An 18,417-nucleotide genomic window follows, 5' to 3' on the forward strand; every position below is an offset into this window, starting at 1 on the left:
TGGGGAGCACCGGGAGAGCATCCCTGGGGATGCATCAGGATGGGGATAATTCCGTGGATCAACTCCTATTCCTGGCTGGGAAGTGGCTTTTCCACCTTTTCCAACCCCTCTCCCTGCTGGGCCAGGTTTAACTCCTCATAACTCTGAATTTAGTTGCAGTCTCTCCCAAATCGGGAGCGCTCGGGGCATTCCAGGAGCTTCCACTGGGAATTCCAAAGGGTTCCATCCTCCCTGGAGGTGCTGGGGACCCACGGGGACAAGGCCCAGCCATTAAAATTCCCTCCTGAACCTGCATGGGGGAGGAGAAAACCCCCAGGAGAGTTCACCAGCTCGGACTCTGGGGTGTGGAATCGACCCCAGTCCTGCCCCTCTCCCCGGAGCAGAGCTGAGCACACGGCCTGGCTCCCAGGAAAAGGGGGAAAACTGAAGGGATCCTTCCCATTTTTCCCATTTATCCAAACGTGGGATGGTCAAATCCCACCTGGCTGGGACGAGTTACCTGCTGGGATATCCCAGTGGGATGGAGCCTTTCTTGCAGCCCATCAATAAATCTCTTTTCTGTTACATTTTTTCCGTGCTTTCCTTAAATATTTCTAATTTTTAAAACACTTCTTGTCATTTTTAAATATATTTTTAATAACTTTTTTTTTGTATTTTTTGTTGGTTTTGGTTTTGTGTTGTTTTTTTTTTTTTTTTCCCTGAACTACTCTTAAATTTAAATTTCCAAACACCTCACCCAGTATGGAAGGAACCAGGACCAACCTCAAGTTTTCCACACTGACCTTCCCAAAAATCCCATGGAAGCATCAAACACTCCTGTCCTTATATTTTGGGAGAGCAGGAAAAGCCCTGGAACACCCCAACAGTTGGTGGCAGAGCAAAACTGGACCTAAACTTGTCAGGTGGCATAAGCAGTGAACTTGGTTTAAATCAGGGAATTTGGTTTGAATTGGGGAATTTGGTTTAAATTACTGAACTGGGCTTAAATCAGTGAATTTAATTTAAATCAGGAAATTTGGCATAATCGGTGAATTTGGTTTAAATCAGGAAATTTGGCTTGAATTAGGAAATTGGGCTTAAATTAGTGAATTTGGCTTAAGTCGGGAAATTGGGCTTAAATTAGTGAATTTGGCTTAAATTGGGAAATTGGGCTTAAATTAGTGAATTTGGCTTAAATCAGAGGATTTGGCTCAAATCAGTGAACTGTGCCAAAATCAGGGAAATGGGCTTAAATCAGTGACCTTGTTTTAAATCAGGGAATTTATCTTAAATTAGTGAACTGGGCTTAAATCAGGGAATTTGACTTAAATCCCTGAACTGGGCTTAAATCAGGCTTAAATCAGTTTAAATAAAATTTGAACTTTGTCTTAAATCAGTGACCTTGGTTTAAATCAGAGAATTTATCTTAAATTAATGAACTGGGCTTAAATCAGGGAATTTGGCTTAAACCCCTGAACTGGGCTTAAATCAGGGAATTTGGCTTAAATCCCTGAACTGGGCTTAAATCAATGAACTCCAGTCCCTCAGCACCTCCAGGCAAGTCTATATATTATACTATATAACACTATATAATAATATAGCATATAATACTATACAATACTATATTATATAATACTGTATAATAATATATTATATATAAAATATACTATATTACTGTACATTATATATTATACTATTATACTGTATAATAACATATTGTAATATTATCTATAATTTCATATTATATATATATTTATATATCATAATACACTACTATACAATATTATAACATATATATTTAAAAACCAGACTTGTTTCCATCCTTGCTGTAAGGAAGGGAAGGACCAGCCCCTCTGTGGAGATGAAATTTGGGGTTTGCAAAGGAAATGGCAACAGTAAAAAGGCTGGATCAAGATTTAGGAGGAGATGTGAGGGTTAGGATTTGCTCCTCGAGGAATTAAAGTGATTTGGGGGCTCTGAAATGGGTGCAGAAAACGTTCAAATTGGATTAAAAGTGTTTAAATTTAAGGCTGGGGAAGCTCAGAGGGGCTGAACTCCAGCGAGTCCAGAGGAAGGAACTGGGGAAGGACAAAACCTCCTCCTCCTTTCCCAGCTCTGAGAACAATTTAATCACCCTCCAAATCCCACTCAGGGATTCCTCCAACACCTGGATTAATATCCCAGGAAAATTAAGGTTAGTTACTCAGCAAGGCATTAAAATCAAACCCTTGGTTACTCCCGGTTTTCTCGGGAAAATCAGAGATTTTATGGACGTTGTGACCCTCCTGCTGCCTCGGGAGCTGATTTTGCTGCTGGAAAAAGGATGGAATCTGGGATAGCAGCAGGTAAAGCCACTCATTCCTGCTTCCAACACCCAATTCCAAGAGGCAGCACAACCTTGGAGGGCTCCCAAAACCAAGGAGCCAACCTGGGAAGCACCTGGAAGGGACTCGGCCCCAGGAAAACAGCGGGAGCTGAGAATTCCCTGCTGGGAAATCCGGGAAATTCAGTCCTGGGTGGAAAGGGATGGTTGGAAAACTGGCACAGTTTGATGGTTGGAAAACTGGTACAGTGACTCCTCTGCTCAACAAGGAGGGACTGACAGCACAAGGGCTTAGTCCTCACTGGGTAGGTCTGGCTTTATCCCTCAGCCTCGCTCTGTTCCCCTCCATCCCAAAAAAAACTCCACAGAGAAAACATGGGAGCGGATGGAAGACGCCAGTGAAACAAAAGGATTCCTTGGGACAGGAAGCCACTCATTCCAACACCCAATTCCAAGAGGCAGCACAACCTTGGAGGGCTCCCAAAACCAAGGAGCCAACCCGGGAAGCACCTGGAAGGGACTGGGCCCCAGGAAAACAGCGGGAGCTGAGAATTCCCTGCTGGGAACTCCGGGAAATTCAGTCCTGGATGGAAAGGGATGGTTGGAAAACTGGCACAGAGGAGTCACAGTTGGTGACTCTGCTCAACAAGGAGGGACTGACAGCACAAGGGCTTAGTCCTCACTGGGTAGGTCTGGTTTTATCCCTCAGCCTCGCTCTGTTCCCCTCCATCCCAAAAAAACCCCACAGTGAAAACATGGGAGCGGATGGAAGATGCCAGTGAAACAAAAGGATTCCTCGGGACAGGAGAGCTCGGAGCATCTTCCCCCAAGGGGGGAACGACTGAAAACACCACAGAGACAGGAGGGAACCCCCAAAAACAACCCCCCCAGGGCCAAAAAAACCCCAAATCAACCCCCAAAAAAGGCAGGACAGGACAATATGAATGAGAAAATTGGACACTTACTTCACTGAGGAAGGCTGTAGCACTTACTTGATTAATCTCATTCGTTAGTTGGGACAGGATTGTCACTCCTATGATGCAGTGCTCGACACTGTCCTGGGGGGCAAAGCACAGCAACAGGCTCAGCTCAGGGTTTGGTTAAGCTCGGCTTAGTGCTTGGAAAACTGCTTGTTTAAAAATGTTTGATCTTCAGTTTTATCGGTGCAAAAAACCCCACCCAAATTTCAAATTTAAGTTTGAATTTAATCTCAAATTTAATTCGAATTTAATTTCTAGTTTAATTTCAAATTTAATTTCCAATTTAATTTTGAATTTAATTCGAATTTAATTTTGAATTTAATTCGAATTTAATTTTGAATTTAATTCGAATTTAATTTTGAATTTAATTCGAATTTAATTTTGAATTTAATTCGAATTTAATTTTGAATTTAATTCGAATTTAATTTCCAATTTAATTCGAATTTAATTTCCAATTTAATTTGAATTAAATTTCCAATTTAACTCCCAATTTAACTCCCAATTTAACTTCCAATTTAACTTCCAATTTAACTTCCAATTTAACTTCCAATTTAACTTCCAATTTAACTTCCAATTTAACTTCCAATTTAACTTCCAATTTAACTTCCAATTTAATTTGAATTTAATTTCCAATTTAAGTCAAATTTAATTTCCAATTTAGTTCAAATTTAATTTCCAATTTCCAATTTAATTCAAATTTAATTCGAATTTCATTTCCAATTTAATTCGAATTTAATTTCCAATTTAATTCGAATTTAATTTCCAATTTAATTCGAATTTCATTTCCAATTTAATTTCAAATTTCAGATTTAATTTTGAATTTAACTTCGGTTTTCATTTCAAATTTCAGATTTAATTTCGAATTTAACTTCGGTTTTCATTTCAAATTTCAAATTTAATTTCGAATTTAACTTCGGATTTCATTTCAATTTCAAATCCCCACATTTTAAACCATGAGAACCAGAAACAAATCTCTGCTCCCCCAGCTTTTGAATTGCAAGAACTAAAAATCCCCAAAAATTTCAAACTGTAAGACCCGGAAACAAACCCCTGCTCCCCCTAAATTTCAAATCCCAAGCACTGACGCGTCCCGGCAGCTCCTCGGCCCGGGAAACCCCCGAATTCCAAACCACCGCATCCCGGCAGGGCGGAATTTTGGAAAATTCCGGAAAGTCGTGGGCGGCTTTGGGCCGATTCCCGGGAATGGCGAGGCCAATCCGACCTGGAGGAAGCGGGTGACGTCGGTGATGACGTTCCTGAAGACGTACTCGTCCTTCTGGCAGTCGAACCAGCCCAGCTTGGTGATCCGGGCATAGAGCTGGATCAGCGCCTGCGTCACGAACGTCGCCAGCTTCGGCCTCGTGGCCAGGTAGTTGAGCACATAATTCCCTGGAAAACACGGCAGGAGGCGGGATCTGGGCGCGTGGAAGCGAAGCGGGAGGGGTTTGAAGGAAGTAAAGGGGAAGGTTGAGCCTTTGTTTGGGGCTTTAAGGCCTGGGAAGGGGTTGGAAATGTGGGATTCCCGCCCCTCGGGTCTGAGTTGTTGGTACCAAAAATCGTGGAATTAATTAAGAATCTAAAAATTAAGGTTTGGGAAAGCCCTCTGGGATCATCCAGCCCAACCATCAACCCAGGCCAACACAAACCGTGTCCAACCATCAACCACAAACCATTTTCCAGGTAAAGGCTGACCCGTTATTTGGGGCTTTAACACCTGGGAAGGGGTTGGAAATGTGGGATTCCCACCCCTCGGGCCTGAGTTGTTGGTACCAAAAGTCATGGAATTAATTAAGAATCTAAAAATTAAGGTTTGGGAAAGCCCTCTGGGATCATCCAGTCCAACCATCAACCCAGGCCAACACAAACCGTGTCCAACCATCAACCACAAACCATGTCCCTCCAAGACAATTCCAGGGAGGGAGATTCCATCACCTCTTCACAACCCAGACATGGCACATGGAAATGAGGTGGGAAAGGGTTTTAAGGAATTAGTGAGTTAGAAGGAAAGGTTGACCCTTTGTTTGGGGCTTTAACGCCTGGGAAGAGGTTGGAAATGAGGGATTTCCACCCCTCGAGACTGAGTTGTTGGTACCAAAAATCGTGGAATTAATTAAGAATCTAAAAATTAAGGTTTGGGAAAGCCCTCTGGGATCATCCAGCCCAACCATCAACCCAGGCCAACACAAACCGTGTCCAACCATCAACCACAAACCATGTCCCTCCAAGACAATTCCAGGGAGGGAGATTCCATCACCTCTTCACAACCCAAACATGGTACATGGAAATGAGGTGGGAAAGGGTTTTAAGGAATTAGTGAGTTAGAAGGAAAGGTTGACCCTTTGTTTGGGGCTTTAACGCCTGGGAAGAGGTTGGAAATGAGGGATTCCCACCCCTCGAGACTGAGTTGTTGATACCATCACTTGTTGGTACCAAAAATCATGGAATTAATTAAGAATCTAAAAATTAAGGTTGGGAAAGCCCTCTGGGATCATCCAGTCCAACCATCAACCCTCACACCTGACAAAGCACCACGCGGCCTCCCCATTTTCACCTTTTCCATGGAATCACAGACTGGATTGGGTTGGAAGGGAGCTTAAAGCCCATTTTTCATCCGGAAAAATTCCGGATATTTAGCCTTGACCTCTGTTACTTCCTACGTTTCCTCGCCTTTCTGAGCATCCCAAACCTCAGGATGCCCGAACTGGAGGTCGCAGGAAACCTCCCAGCCACGGATCAAAGGCCGGATGGCGAGAATTCCCAGGAATTCGGGGAGAACAATTCCATACTTACGGATATCTATTCGCTGCTCCAGCGGCAGGGGGTTGTTTGTGCGTGACACCAGTTTGGTAAGGCAGGTGGCTGCCAGTAACTGGGAGTAGGAGGACTGGGAAGAGGGAAAAACAAACCCAAAACACAAGAGAGAATTTTATTGCACAATTCAGAGCGAGCAGCGACGGATTTTAATGGATTTTAAGCTAATTCCTCTGTGAATATTTGAGTTTAAAGCATTCATTTAACTGGCAGGTCTAAATATTCTACACAGAATTATTATTATTATTAGCAGCAGCATTATTTAGATGTATTTATTCTATGTTTTTATAGACACTAAAGTAAAACAAATAAAGATTTGAAGAAGGAAAAGCTTAATGAGCAAAAGGCAATGGAAGCGCCACTGAAAGCAAAAATAGTCAATATTTGTGAAGTTTCCTAAAATTCCACGCCTGGAATTATCTCAGGAGTGTGTTAAGACACATCAAGAAGCACTTAGAGCTTGCCCTGGGTTAGTAAATCCAGGTTAAAATGTATTTCTTAAGGACCACCCAGCTCTGATCTAATTGATGGAATTCAGGCCCCTAAACCCCCCTGGTTGATCCCACTCCCTAAATTACAGCCAGGGAATGACAGGCATTTTGCCTGTAATATATAGGACTGGACAAAGCTTGGGATCAATGAAGGAAAGCTCTTTATTCCAATATTCCCAAGGCCTGTGGGTACAAAGGGAGTCAGATCCCGGAATGAACAAAAACCCCAAATTTGGAGGGAGAACAGATCCCACTCTGGATTAAACTGGGCTTCAGGACCTTTCCTTACAAATATATATCATGATTTGTCCTAAGGTAAACCAGCTCCTCATCCCCACTGGAAAAGCTTCCAATCAAAAGCTTGTTTGGATTCCACTGGGCTTCAAATTTAAGGAGAAGTGAAGTTTTGGGGAAGTTTGCGGAGCCTTTAACGTCCGTCTCCTTTCCCTCCTCCCGGAGAACTCGACTCTTCCCAACAGTTTAGTGTTTCCTACTTTATGGACAAGGCTCCAATCTGACAGCAGGAGAGCTGGATGCACGTCCTGCCAAAGGATCACGGGGCACAGCCCTTTGGAACGTGATTTCTGCTGATTCCAAGCGAAAACCAAGCGGCCACTTCCCAGGGAGAAAGCTCCGGGAGCCGGGCGGGATTTACTGCCGGCACCATTCCCACCCTTTCTGCCACACTAATTCCACAGCACATGATCCAGCTTTTTTTTTTTTTTCCTTTCCTCTGTTTTAACCTGCTGGATTATTAAGCCAACCCCACGGCAGGGGCAGATTTCCAAGGTAACATTCCAGAAGGAGCACCGCCGGCTTTACCCCCTCGGAATTTCCCTGCACACCCCGTTTTCCCTACGGAGAAGCTTCGCTCCCACGGGGCTGGGATTCCAACTTAAAGCCCGGCAGCTCCGGGTGGGAGCCTGTGAGAAGCCAGCAGGGCCCACGAGGCATTAAAGTGACCCCACAGCAGCAGCAAAATCAGCTTTTTTTTGGGCACCAGCAGCTCCCAAATTAAGATCCGGCAGCGCGGGTGTGGAATATGGAATATGAACACCCCGCTCCAGCCCTCGGGGGTGTTTCCCTCCTCAGTGCCCCCCTGCAGGGTGGATTTGGGGTGGGTTTTGGGGGGCTTTTACGTACACTCCCTCTCTCGAGGAGCAGCTGGCACTTGCTCAGGCAGTCGGGGCTGTTGGTGAACTCCACCAGGGCTTTCTCCGCCTGCAGCCGCGTCGCCGTGTCCGTGGTCTCATACAGCTGCTTGCACAGGTTCTCTAGCTGGGCCAGGCTCTGGAAAACATGGACACGCTCCAGTTAGGAACAGGAAAGGGGGCAGGTGAGTTGTGCAGCACCTCAGGGGTGTGCTGTTGACACACCAACGTGTTTGACTCTGCTGATGGCAAAGGGACGAAGACGCTCAGCGCCGAGTTTGGTTCTGCTGAACTCCTGGAATTCCCTGCACAGGAATTTCCCAGCCACCTCTCACACCTGACAAAGTACCACCTGGCCTCCCCATTTTCACCTCTTCCATGGAATCACAGACTGGACTGAGTTGGAAGGGAGCTTAAAGCACATCTTGTTCCACCCCCTGTCATGGGCAGGGACACCTCCCACCAGCCCAGGTTGTTCCAGCCTGGCCTTGGACACTTCCAGGGATCCAGGGGCAGTCACAGCTTCTCTGGGCAACCTGTGCCAGGGCCTCCCCACCCTCACAGGGGGGAATTTCTCCCCAGTATCCCACCTATCCCTGCCCTCTGGCAGTCTGAACCCATTCCCTGTGTCCTGTCCCTCCATCCCTTGTCCCCAGTCCCTCTCCAGCTCTCCTGGAGCCCCTGGAAGAGGTTGTAAGGTGTCCCTGGATCCTTCTCTTCTCCAGTTGAACACCCCCAGCTCTCCCAGCCCGGCTCCAGAGCAGAGGTGCTCCAGTCCCCTGACAAGTTTGTGGCCTCCTGTGGATTCACTCCAACAGATCCACGTCCTTTTGACGTTGGGAGCACCAGAACCGGACACAGCGATCCAGGTGGGGTCTTCAAGGTGATAATCCCAATCTACACATTTTAATAGCCAAAAAAACCTCAACTCTCACGTGCATCTCATGTCAGACAGTGCCAAATCCCTCACAAACTTCATTCCCGTTCCCTCTGCCTGGACTTCATGGAATCAGGGAAGTCCCTGAACCACGGGAAGGGAAATAACCCCCCCCCCCCGGCAGATTCTGTGTGCTCAGACAGCTGGAAAAGATCCGCCCCGAGCTCTGATCCGGGCAGATGGGTTTCCCCCAGTGAAATCTGAGGTGTCCTAATTTAAAAACAAAAAAATAAAAGTGCCTCTGCAGAGGGAGAGAAACATTCCCAGGGTTTGTGCCACTGGATCTGGAACCCGGCGTTGTCACCTGCATGCACCGGAGGGTTCCAGGGGTAAAGAGGGACCAGCACAGGGTCCTTTGGTGCTGTTATAAAAACAAGGATAACAACCACTGTCTCCTTTATTTTTGGAGGAGAGGCTGTTATGCAAATCCAAGTCCTGGCTGATCCCAGCCGGTGGATCCGTGTTCCCAGCAGGGCACAGCCGAGCGCTCTCCCGACACAGCAATTCCAGCAATTCCAGCCCAAAACCACACCAAGGGGGGATTTCTGCTGCCAGAACCATCACCAGAGGAAAAGGAACACAGAGAGGGACCCTCTGCAACAATGCTCTTACTTTGGACCATATTCCAGAGCTCTAATTCTTTCTTATTCTCTTTTTTTTTTTTAAAAAGAATCTCATGGAAAATATTGCTCCACTACTTTAGAGGAACGAGAGAAAACTCTGCCAAGTGCCAGAGAGCACCTGGACAGGGCTTCTGAGCAAAGCAAACCCCAAAGACTCAAACCCCACACAGACAATCCCCCAAAATCTCCCATGAACATAAACCACGGGCCATAAACCACTGGAAGCACCCGGACTCCAGTTCAGCTTTTCCCAGCTCCTGCTGCTCCCATCACAGAGCCACTGCCACTTATTTAAAAATCCCTTGGCAAAGCCTCCCCTGCAGGAAGGTGTTGGTGTGGATCATCTCCCCTGGGAGCAACCTGGGCTGCTGGGAGGTGTCCCTGTTGGAATGGGAGGGGATTTAAGGACCCTTCCAACCCCAACCATTCCATGGGGCCGTGGCTCATCCCAAGGACAAAACGTGGTTTCCTCCAAACCTCGAAAACCCTGCCAGCCATTTATCAGCTTGAGAAGCAACACCTTCTGTCCATGTGTGTGGAATCATGGAATCACTGAGGCTGGAAAAGTCCTCCCAGCCCATGGAGTTCACCCTGTGCCCCATCCCCACCTCGTCCACTGAGTGCCACGGCCAGGCCTTCCCTGGGCACCTCCAGGGCTGGGGACTCCAAACCTCCCTGGGCAGTTCCAATGTTTAACCAACCCTCTCCAGGAAGGAATTTCCCCAGTATCCAACCTGAGCCTCCCCTGGCACAGCTTGAGGCCGTTCCCTCTCCTCCTGTCCCTTGTTCCCTGGCAGCTCCCCCCTCCTGTCAGGGGGTTGCAGAGCCAGAAGGTCCCCCCTGAGCCTCCTTTTCTCCAGGCTGAGCCCCCCCAGCTCCCTCAGCTGCTCCTGCTGCTCCAGCCTTTCCCCACTCCATTCCTTCCCCTGGACACAAATCCCTGGGAAGCAGCTCCACCAGCCTGGCAGGACAAGGAACCACAGCCCATAACACACTAAAACTCTGTTTAAAATAAAAAAAGGTCCCGAGTTTTGAACAATTTTCCACCCCTGTGCACTGATTCCTGGGGGAGCCAGGGAAGGGCTTTCCCTGGAGTTTTGTTCCCACCTCCCAACGCCAATTCCCTGCGACTGTGGCTGCTTTTGTGTGACAGTGGCTGTGACAAAACCCCCTTGTTTGTGCCAGTGCCTGATCCGTGCCAGCCTTCCTGCAGATCCCAGTTAACTCCCTCGGAGCCAGAGGGAACAGGGTACAAGGAAACAGCTCCCAAAATCCAAGAGAACAGCCCGTGTGCCAGCTGGAGACCCGGCACCAGGGACGCAGAGGAATGGCACCGTGGGCATTAAAGCACAGAATTCCTGAAAAATCCCTCCTGTGGAAAAGCCAGAAAGTTGAATCCAACCAGAATTTAAACATATTTTCAGTGCCTCTGACTGTGCAGCGTCAGCTGTCCCAGGGAATCCTTGATCCTCCTCCTCACAGGATCCCTGGACACGGAGCTCTGAGGGGATGAGGGGCATTTAAGGACACGAGGAGAAGCACCAAAGCCTAGGAGGGTGACTCTGAGGGGAAGCTGAATCCCAAACTTGGGTGTCCTCATCCAGTATTTCCTGCCTGTAAATGGTAATTTTATTTTCTTATTTTAATGTGATCAAATATCCACAAAAAAAAAAAAAAACAAAACCCAACAACAACAAAAAAACCAACAAACAAACCCTCCCCAGATTCCTGAGAACCGTAATCCAAGGAATAAATTTCTCCGATGGAAAACCTTTCACATGCAACTTTTGGGAATGTCTGACTCCCTTTTGTGTCTTAACTCAGCTCTTAGCATTGAGCAGAGCAGCTCAGCTGCCCAGATCCCGCATTCCAGGGGCAAAACTGCTGAATTTTCGGGACATTTGAACACTGGCAGTGACAACCAGGCTTATTCCAGGCTGGAAAGCAGAGAAGGCCTCGGGCAGCACCTTCTCCTTCAGCCAAGATAAAAAAAATACCATTGACAGGATGATTATGCTGGGCTGGAGCTCTGGGGGGGCCAGATAAGGAGCAAAGCATGAGACAGCAGGGGCTGGCACAGGGACACTCGGGATCCTGCTGGCACCAGGGGCCTGGGCTGGCACGGGATGGGGAGGGATGTGCCCGGAGAGCCCAGAGGAAAACCAGCACTGGGCGGAATTCCAACAGAGCCAAACTTGTGTTATGGGATCATGGAATGGTCTGGGGTGGAAGGGAGATTAAAATCATCCAGTGTCACCCCCTGCCATGGGCAGGGACACCTCCCACTCTCCCAATTGCTCCAGCCTGGCCTTGGACACTCCCAGGGATCCAGGGGCAGCCACGGCTTCCCTGGGAATTCCAGCCCAGCCCCTCACCACCCTCACAGCCAAAAATTCCTCCTCAGTATCCCACCTCAACCTTCCCTTCTCCAGCTCACAGCTCTGGGAACAGACCAGCAGCTCTTATTCCTTTTCCTAACATTTTATGCCTAAGGAACATCAGCTCTGGAGCCAGGCTGGGAGAGCTGGGGGGGTTCACCTGGAGAAGGGAGAGTTCAAGGGAGAGCTGAGAGCCCCTTCCAGGGGCTAAAGGGGCTCCAGGAGAGTTGGAGAGGGACTGGGGACAAGGGATGGAGGGACAGGACACAGGGAATGGGTTCAGACTGTCAGGGCAGGGTTAGGTGGGATATTGGGAAGGAATTCCTTTGGTGAAGGAGCTGAGATGCCAGACCCAAGGGAGGAAAACTCCGAGTCCCCATCCCGGAACAATCCCAGCAAAACAATCCCAGCAAAATAATCCCAGTGCCACACATGAGCTCCAGTTTGAGGGTTAAACTGGTGTCAGCTCACTGGGTAAACTGGTGTCACCTCACTGCTCAAACTGGTGTCAGCTCCTGGGTTAAACTGGTGTCAGCTCCTGGGTTAAACTGGTGTCAGCTCCTGGGTTAAACTGGTGTCAGCTCCCTGGTCAAACTGGTGTCAGCTCCCTGGTCAAACTGGTGTCAGCTCCCTGCTCAAACTGGTGCCAGCTCACTGGTTAAACTGGTGCCAGCCCCAGCCATGATCCAGGGCAGAGCAGAAACCCCAGGCTGAGCGTTTTCCAGGTGTCCTTGGACTGTAACTCCTGTAATCTCTGTGTTCACAAACACTGCCCTGGTGACACCAGGGCACAGGGATTTCCAACAGGAATTCCACCAAAACACTGGGATGACCCAGCCATAACACCCCTGTCCAGCGGGAACAAAGAGGGAGAAACTGGGAGTCAAAGGGATGGGGGTTGGACACCTCACCTGGGACCTCCAAAGTCCCTTCCAGGACCTCCAAAGTTCCTTCCTGAACTTCCAAAGTCCCCTTTGGGACCTCTAAAGTTCCTTCCAGAACTTCCAAAGTCCCCTTTGGGACCTCTGAAATTCCTTCCAGGACCTCCAAGTTCCCTTCCAGGACTTCCAAAGTCCTCTTTAGGATCTCCAAAATCCCCTTTGAGCCCTCTAAAGTTCCCTCCACGACCTCCAAGGTCCCCTCTGGGACATCCAAAGTTTCTTCCAGGACCTCCTAAGTCCCTTCCAGGACTTCCAAAGTCCCCTTTGGGACCTCTGAAGTTCCTTCCAGGACTTCCAAAGTCCCTTCCAGGACTTCCAAAATCCCCTTTGGGTCCTTTAAAGTTCCCTCCACTACCTCCAAGGTCCCCTCTGGGACTCCAAAGTCCCTTCCAGGACTTCCAAAATCCCCTTTGGGACCCCTGAAATTCCTTCCAGGACCTCCAAGGTTCCCTCTGGGACCCCCAAAATCCCTCCCAGGACCCCCAAAGTCCCCCCAAATTCCCCCCCAGCTGTTGGCTGAGGGCACCGGGAACAAACCTCTCCCTGTGGAACCCCCAGAGCTCAGGAATTGCTTTTAATCCACCAAAATTTGAATCCTGAACTGCCCCCCCCCCATCCCTCCAGCTTCCAGCTGAAATCCAACAGTAATTCCACAGCTTTGGGGCTGAGCATCCAAACAACAAAGTTTCCAAAGGCACATCACTTAAATAATTAAATTTAAAAAAGGGCAAACGCTGCCAGCCTCTATTTTTAGCCAAACCAGTGTTTCCACCTCCCCAGGTCCACAACATTCCCTTGGGCTATTCCAAGAGAAACCCGAGTCCTCTGTAAGTTTTCAGGGACACGGGGAAGGGGAAAAAGCTGGAGGTAAAAGAAATAAAAATCAGGGATTTGAAGTCATTTGCAGTCAGGCAGCACTTCCCCGAGGGGGAATCACGGATCCTGGTCTCCAGGGTTTCCTCTGGATTCCCAAAGCCAAGTTGGGGTTGAGCCGGAAAAAAAACAACAAAAGGATCCTTTGGAATAATTCAGAAACACGCAAGAAGTGGAAAAATTCGGGACTGGGGAAGGAATTGCCTCGGGAAAGGGTCTGGGAAAAACAATCACGTGGGAAACAGCACAAAGGAGACTCCAAGCCCGGGGAGGAAAAGGCTGGAAAACTCTGGGATTGGGAAACACCCTAAAATCAGATGGTGTGGAAGCAAAAAACGGGATACAATTCCCTTTTGGGATGCCAGATTCCTGACTTCTCTGCCTCAGCACCTGCCTGAGAATCAGGGAATTCAGGCTGGAAAAGACATCCAAGCCTGAGTCCAATTGTTCCCAACCTCTGACCACCCCCAGGTCCACATGGAATTTAAATCCCTCCAGGACATCCTCAGGATCCCAAATTTCTTTCATTTCAGCTTTCCAGGACATCCTGTTACCCCTCAGGATCCCAAATTTCTTTCATTTCAGCTTTCCAGGACATCCTGTTACCCCTCAGGATCCCAAATTTCTTTCATTTCAGCTTTCCAGTACATCCTGTTACCCCTCAGGATCCCAAATTTCTTCCATTTCAGTTTTCCAGGACACCCTGTTACCCCTCAGGATCCCAAATTTCTTTCATTTCAGCTTTCCAGGACATCCTGTTACCCCTCAGTATCCCAAATTTCTTTCATTTCAGCTTTCCAGGACATCCTGTTACCCCTCAGGATCCCAAATTTCACCCCACCTGGAGCCAAGCTGAGCACAGCCAATGATAAAAACCCCAAAAGTGACAATTTTTTGATCACTTAGATGGTTTTTAAAATTCCAATTAAACACCCAACACAATCCCAAAATCCATCCTCATCCCACCATGGACCTTCTCCCCCAGGAACAGCCACGGAAAAACATTTAAGGAAGTGGAAGAAGAAGTAAAACCGGGAGAAATCTGTTTCCAGAGGGGGAAAAAAAGCAGGAATGGGTTTAATTTTTGCCCCCAAAGTGATGACACTTCCCTGCTTTCCCACATCCCTGCTCCCAGAAGGTCCAACTGATGTTTACAGGAGTTGGAAAAGCCCAAAATATCAATTCCCAGCGAGGCCAAAAGAGCTTTTTTTTAAGTGGGAAAGTTGGTGCAGAACAATTTGCTCGAGGGGTTTTCTTTGCAGCCACAGGGATCATCTGATTCCTCCTGCTCCTGAATCCCTGTCACTGCATCCTTTGTTCCCTGGGAAAGCACCACAGCCAGCTCCAGGCACGCAATTCCCACCAAAAACTGGGAGAGGTCACTCACAATTCTCATAATTCCTAATTTTTTGGAGATGAAAACACAATATTCTCGTTCATTGTGGCCTTAAAAGTTTGTCTTTTATCCTTTTCTGCTGCTCCACATGGAAAAGTAAAGAACTTTAGCTGGGATACAGCCCAGAAAAATGGGATTGGGCTTCACCACACCAGGTAAAATACACAGACAGTAGGTTTTGGCTTCATCACAACAGGTAAAATCCATAAAAAATGGGATTGTGCTTCGCCATACCAGGTAAAATCCATAGAAAATGGATTTTGGCTTCATCTCCCCAGGTAAAATCCATAAAAAAATTGGTTTGGGCTTCATCTCCCCAGGTAAAACCCACAAAAAATGGGTTTGGGTTTTGCCACAGCAGCAAAAAGCCCTAAAAAAATATTTTTAGGCTTCACCACACCGGGTAAAAATCCCCCCAAAAATGGGTCTGGGTTTCATCACGACAAGTACAAATCCCTAAAAAACAGTTTGGGGTTTCATCTCACCTGGTCCAAATCCCTAAAAAATAATGATATTACATCTCCAGAAGTTCCAAAGGCCTGTTCCCACTAAACCAAGGCCCATTCCCGAGGCATATTCCATGGAAACAGCCCTCTCCATCACCCACTGAGGGTGGGCATCTCCCCATGGCACTGGATAATCCCACAGCTGCTGGGATGGGACACGGGGGGGTCAGTGTCCCAAATCCAGAGGTTTGGGCCTCTGGGAAGAGCCCTCACCAATAATTTCATTTATTGATTAACCCACAACTTCCAGCAGCCACAAAATTCCTCCTGTTTGGGAGGGAATGTCACACTCTGCTCTCTGCAGGAAAACCCAGAGCTGCAGCTTTTGCCTGGAGGGAAAAAAAATCACGGAATCACTGAGAGGTTTGGGTTGGAAGGGACTTTAAATTCATCCCATTCCACCCCCTGCCATGGGCAGGGACACCTCCCACTCTCCCAATTGCTCCAGCCTGGCCTTGGACACTCCCAGGGATCCAGGAGCAGCCACAGCTTCTCTGGGAATTCCAGCCCAGCCCCTCACCACCCTCACAGCCAAAAATTCCTTCTCAATATCCCACCTAAACTTTCCCTTCTCCAGCTCACAGCTCTGGGAACAGACCAGCAGCTCTTATTCCTTTTCCTAACATTTTATGCCTAAGGAATATCAGTGATGGAGCCAGGCTGGGAGAGCTGGGGGGGTTCATCTGGAGGAGAGAAGGATCCAGGGAGAGCTGAGAGCCCCTTCCAGGGCCTAAAGGGGCTCCAGGAGAGTTGGAGAGGGACTGGGGACAAGGGATGGAGGGACAGGACACAGGGAAGGGCTTCCCACTGCCAGAGGGTTAAATGGGATATTGGGAAGGAATTCCTCCCTGGGAGGGTGGGGAGAGACTGGGCTGGAATTCCCAGAGAAGCTGTGGCTGCTCCTGGATCCCTGGAAGTGTCCAAGGCCAGGTTGGAGCAACCTGGGCTAGTGGGAGTTGTCCCTGCCCGTGGCAGGGAAGAATTCCTTCCCAAAATCCAACCCAACCCTCCCTTCCATCACTCTGAGCCCCTCCAAGAGACAATTCCACACCCCCTTCCAGCTCCAGCTCCAGCCCCACCACTGTTTGTCCCGTTCAGGAGCTCCTGGAGCTGCAGGTGCTTTAAATCCATTTCCAACCCCCCTTTTTCCCCTCCCGTGGAACATCTCCCAAAGCCCTGCTGTTAAACTTTAACCACGCTGGACACAGAAATTCCAACCCTGTTCCTGCAGCTCCAACTTCCACTCCCTCAATCCAACATTTAACAAGGAAAACCCGGGATTTCAAGCAGTGTTGGAGCAGCTCAGTGTCTAAACCACAGGTGCCAGCAAGGTAAAGCTCCACCAAATTCAGGGGTTTTTGGGTTTTTTTTTTTCCCCAGGAAAACCGTGTTTAGCAATGCAGCAACCCCCTCTCCTCCCCTGGGATCACCCAGGAAACATTTCCCAACACCTTCCCAGGTTTTCCCTCCTGAGTTAATAAACTGCTCACCCTTGTGGTTCACAGGGGGAGCGAGTGGAGAACATATTTATTTAAAAAGTTGCAGAGATAATAAATAACTCCCAGCCATTACAGTTTATCCAGGTTTTTGGCCACTATGCAAATCCAGCGCCAGCTCAACCAAAATATTATGCAAAAACACCCCCAGCTGCACCTATTTTTACTTTTTCTGGCCCTCACAGCGACAGCAGCGGCTCCTCAGGGGAGTTTGGGCCCTTGCAGAAGGTTTTTGGGGGCCTTTTCACAGGGTTTTGGGTCCTTCACAACGGGGTTTGGCCCCCTCAGAGGGTTTTTGGGTCCCTTCAGAGGGGTTTGGTCCCCTTGAGAGGGGTTTGGGTCCCTTTCAAAGGGGTTTTAGTCCCCTTCAAATGGTTTTTGAGTCCCTTTCAGAGCCTCTTTGGTCCGCTCACAGGGGTTTGGGTCCTCTCAGAGGAGGCTTGAGTTCTTTCAGGGGGTTTTGGTCCCTTTCAGAGGGGTTTTGGTCCCTCCACACCACCCTGGGAGCCACTGCCACCCCTGATTTCCCTCCTGGCTCCAGCACCACGAACTTCTCCACGCCGGGTTTCACTTCCAGCGCCCTTTAAAAACCCTTTACCTGCACTCCAAAGTCTTCCACACAGCTGGAAAACAAACCAAACACAGCCAGGGATCCCAAGGATCCCCACAAGGATGGGAATCCCAACACTGGGACCAACTCTAAAACTCCAGGAGGGGGGAGCAGGGACAGGGATGGGGTGTCGGGTTTTCCAAGGGGAAAAGCGGGATCTGAGTTGTCCTTTTCCCAAATATTTCCCGACCAGGAATGCTGTAAAGCCTCACAGTGCCAGCTGGGAGAGGGGGCAAAGGGAGATGGGGGGGACATGGCAGGAATGGGGGAGACCCAGAGAGGGGACAGGGAGAGGGGAGGGAGACACGGTGGGGACATGGGGACATTATGGGGAGGATGGGGGGACACGGTGGGGAAGGGGGGGACACGGAGGGGACACAAGGCAGAGATGGGGGTGCACACACGGTGGGAACAGGGGGGGACACACAGAAGAGTCAGGGGGACACACGGATGGATGGGGGGACACATAAAGAGTCAGAGGGACACAGGGAAGGCCGGAGGGACACACAGATGGATGGGGGGACACACGGATGGATGGAGGGACGGCGGGGACACGGGGCAGGGAACTGGGGGTACACAGGGTGGGACACACGGAGGATCGGGGTGGGACACGGGGGGACACACGAATGGACGTGGGGACACACGGAGGGTCGGGGGGACACACGGCGGGGTGAGCCGGGGGGGACACACGGTGGGGACACGGTGGGGATGGCGGCGACACAGCAGGCCACACGGAGGGTGCCGGGAGCACATGGAGGGCCTGGGGGACACACAGAGGGTCGTGGGGACACACAGAGGGTCGTGCGGACACAAGGATGGACGGGTGGGACACACGGCGGGGCGAGCCGGGGGTAAACAAGGCGGGGACACGGCGGGGCTGGGGGGCACACGCTGGGCCGCACGGAGGGTCGGGGGGACACAC

The 18,417-nt window shown here is 49.1% G+C and overlaps 1 protein-coding gene across 2 annotated transcripts in view; it reads right to left on the bottom strand.

Annotated features, from left to right (window-relative positions):
* The window catches only part of XPO7 (exportin 7), a 45,015-nt gene that overhangs the window by 26,259 nt on the left and 339 nt on the right, over window positions 1–18,417 (bottom strand). The window contains exons 2-5 of one of the 2 annotated variants that reach the window (XM_032712462.1): window positions 7,728–7,874; window positions 6,073–6,166; window positions 4,505–4,671; window positions 3,295–3,360 (exon numbers count right to left, since the gene is read on the bottom strand). In XM_032712462.1, coding sequence (XP_032568353.1) covers window positions 3,295–3,360; window positions 4,505–4,671; window positions 6,073–6,166; window positions 7,728–7,874 — 474 coding nt within the window. Of the gene's footprint in view, window positions 1–3,267; window positions 3,361–4,504; window positions 4,672–6,072; window positions 6,167–7,727; window positions 7,875–18,417 lie in introns of both variants that reach the window. The other variant, XM_032712461.1, reaches the window with a different exon arrangement.

Source organism: Chiroxiphia lanceolata, chromosome 28, assembly GCF_009829145.1.
Source record: "Chiroxiphia lanceolata isolate bChiLan1 chromosome 28, bChiLan1.pri, whole genome shotgun sequence".
In the NCBI taxonomy this organism is placed as follows: domain Eukaryota; kingdom Metazoa; phylum Chordata; class Aves; order Passeriformes; family Pipridae; genus Chiroxiphia; species Chiroxiphia lanceolata.